This window comes from Echinops telfairi, unplaced genomic scaffold (assembly GCF_000313985.2).
Source record: "Echinops telfairi isolate 266 unplaced genomic scaffold, ASM31398v2 ScPeMD7_2010;HRSCAF=2546, whole genome shotgun sequence".
Lineage (NCBI taxonomy): Eukaryota > Metazoa > Chordata > Mammalia > Afrosoricida > Tenrecidae > Echinops > Echinops telfairi.
The window spans coordinates 18,762,793-18,764,588 of NW_022105908.1; the positions used below are offsets into that span (position 1 = coordinate 18,762,793).

The 1,796-nt window shown below is 57.1% G+C and overlaps 1 protein-coding gene across 1 annotated transcript; it reads left to right on the forward strand.

Moving 5' to 3' along the window:
* Window positions 1–348: 348 nt before the first annotated feature.
* On the forward strand, window positions 349–1,292 carry LOC101637885 (V-type proton ATPase 16 kDa proteolipid subunit). The gene is made up of 2 exons (XM_004712939.2): window positions 349–692; window positions 794–1,292. The coding sequence occupies exons 1-2, from the start codon at window positions 430–432 to the stop codon at window positions 996–998; spliced, it is 468 nt and encodes a 155-aa protein (XP_004712996.1). The 5' UTR covers window positions 349–429; the 3' UTR covers window positions 999–1,292.
* The last annotated feature ends 504 nt before the right edge of the window (window positions 1,293–1,796 follow it).

Genomic DNA, 1,796 nt, shown 5'->3' on the forward strand with positions numbered 1-1,796 from the left:
CCACTTAGTTCATTCTCTCCTCACCTGTGAGCGAGCGTGGTCTCAGGAAGGAGGCCCTCTTCGTTGAAGACAAAATAAGATATTTACCTGTTTCACACAGAGCTGCTATAGTTTGAGCCCAAACTTTTGACCCTTGGATGGAACAGGCCCTACTTCCTAGGGATATTGAGCGGTGGCTTCTGTGCTGCCTTGGTTCTGAAAGCTGTGCTGGCAGCATTTCAAGGACCAGCAGGGTCAGTCACGGGGACAGCTTCCAGACGAAGACGAACTAGGAAAAAAGCAAACCAAATCAAAGACCTGGTGAGCGCCTTCTGACAATTAGCTATTGAAAACCTTAAGGGGGCTGTAGCTGCCGCCGGTGCTCTCGCTGTGCCGCCCGCCCGCCGCTCGGCCGACTCGCCCCGCTGAGCTCACCCCACTCCTGCAGACATGTCCGAGACCATTCCCGGCCCCGAGTACGCCGCCTTTTTTGGCATCATGGGCGCTACGGCCGCCATGATCTTCAGCGCCCTGGGCGCCGCCTATGGCACTGCCAAGAGTGGCACGGGCATCGCAGCCATGTCGGTCATGCGGCCGGAGCTGATCATGAAGTCCATCATCCCTGTGGTCATGGCAGGCATCATCGCCATCTATGGCCTGGTGGTGGCTGTCCTCATCGCCAACTCCCTGAATGAGAAGATCACCCTGTACAAGTGAGTGCTGCCCCTGCTCAGCTCGTGAGGTGGGGGTGGGGTGGCTCCTGCCCCAGCCGCTAACCTCACCCTGTCTCTCCCTCTCCTGCCAACCCCTCCAGGAGTTTCCTGCAGCTGGGCGCCGGCCTGAGTGTGGGCCTGAGCGGGCTGGCGGCTGGCTTTGCCATCGGGATCGTGGGGGACGCCGGTGTGCGCGGCACAGCCCAGCAGCCCCGGCTCTTTGTGGGCATGATCCTGATCCTCATCTTCGCTGAGGTGCTGGGCCTCTACGGGCTCATCGTGGCCCTCATCCTGTCTACCAAGTAGCCCCTCACCGCGCCCAGCCGCCTCCGAATCCGATGTAAAGACCACCCCTTCTCATTCCAGAATGAACAGCCTGACACACGCCGGGGCCGCTGACCCCTCAGTAGCTGGTCTTGTAAATGCGCAGTGTCTTAGTGCCCATTGTCTGTGCCCGCCTTGCCCCGTGCCGTGGACGTCGGGGCCCACTCCTCCCTCTGCCCCAGTGAGGCGCAGCCCCAGAGTGCTCTGTGTATCAGGTTGACTAGACACGTCATTTTCTCTTCACTGGATGTTTTATTTATAAAGATTTGACCTGTTCATACGTCTGTGGAGCAGCCCTCGTCGCCCATTCTATAGCAACTTTAGGTAGTGTCCTGTGGGCTCCCGGTGGCTGACACTCACGTGATGTGACGTCCCCCGCTGGGGCCGCCCCGGGAGAGCTGTGCAGGGGGCCTGCGGCCCTTGAAATCGGTGTCCAATAAAGTTCTCAGATGTGAAAAAAAAAAAAAAAAAGAAAACCTTAAGGGTTCTATCGTTTCACTTGATCGCTTTGGACAAAGTCATTAGGAGATGTCAAGGGCTAGAGGGGGCCACTGCGTTTTGATGATGGAGAGAGTCAGCAAGGGCACAGGAGACTCTCGGTGAGATAAACTGGCGTACACCCCCATGGTGGGGCCAACTCAAGACCAGGCAAGGGTCCCTTGTGTTGTGCATAAGGTCACCTTGAGTCAGGGTCTAGTCAATGGCACCTCACACTGGAAGGATCATGAGATAATATGATGGGATATCGGGTGGTAAGCACAGTGCCTGACATATAAGAAA

Excerpts from the sequence above, each read along its gene's own strand:
- LOC101637885 (XM_004712939.2), top strand. The coding sequence starts at position 430 with ATGTCCGAGACCATTCCCGGCCCCGAGTACGCCGCCTTTTTTGGCATC. Across the intron at positions 693-793 it reads GAGAAGATCACCCTGTACAA|GAGTTTCCTGCAGCTGGGCG; the intron begins GTGAGTGCTGCC and ends CAACCCCTCCAG.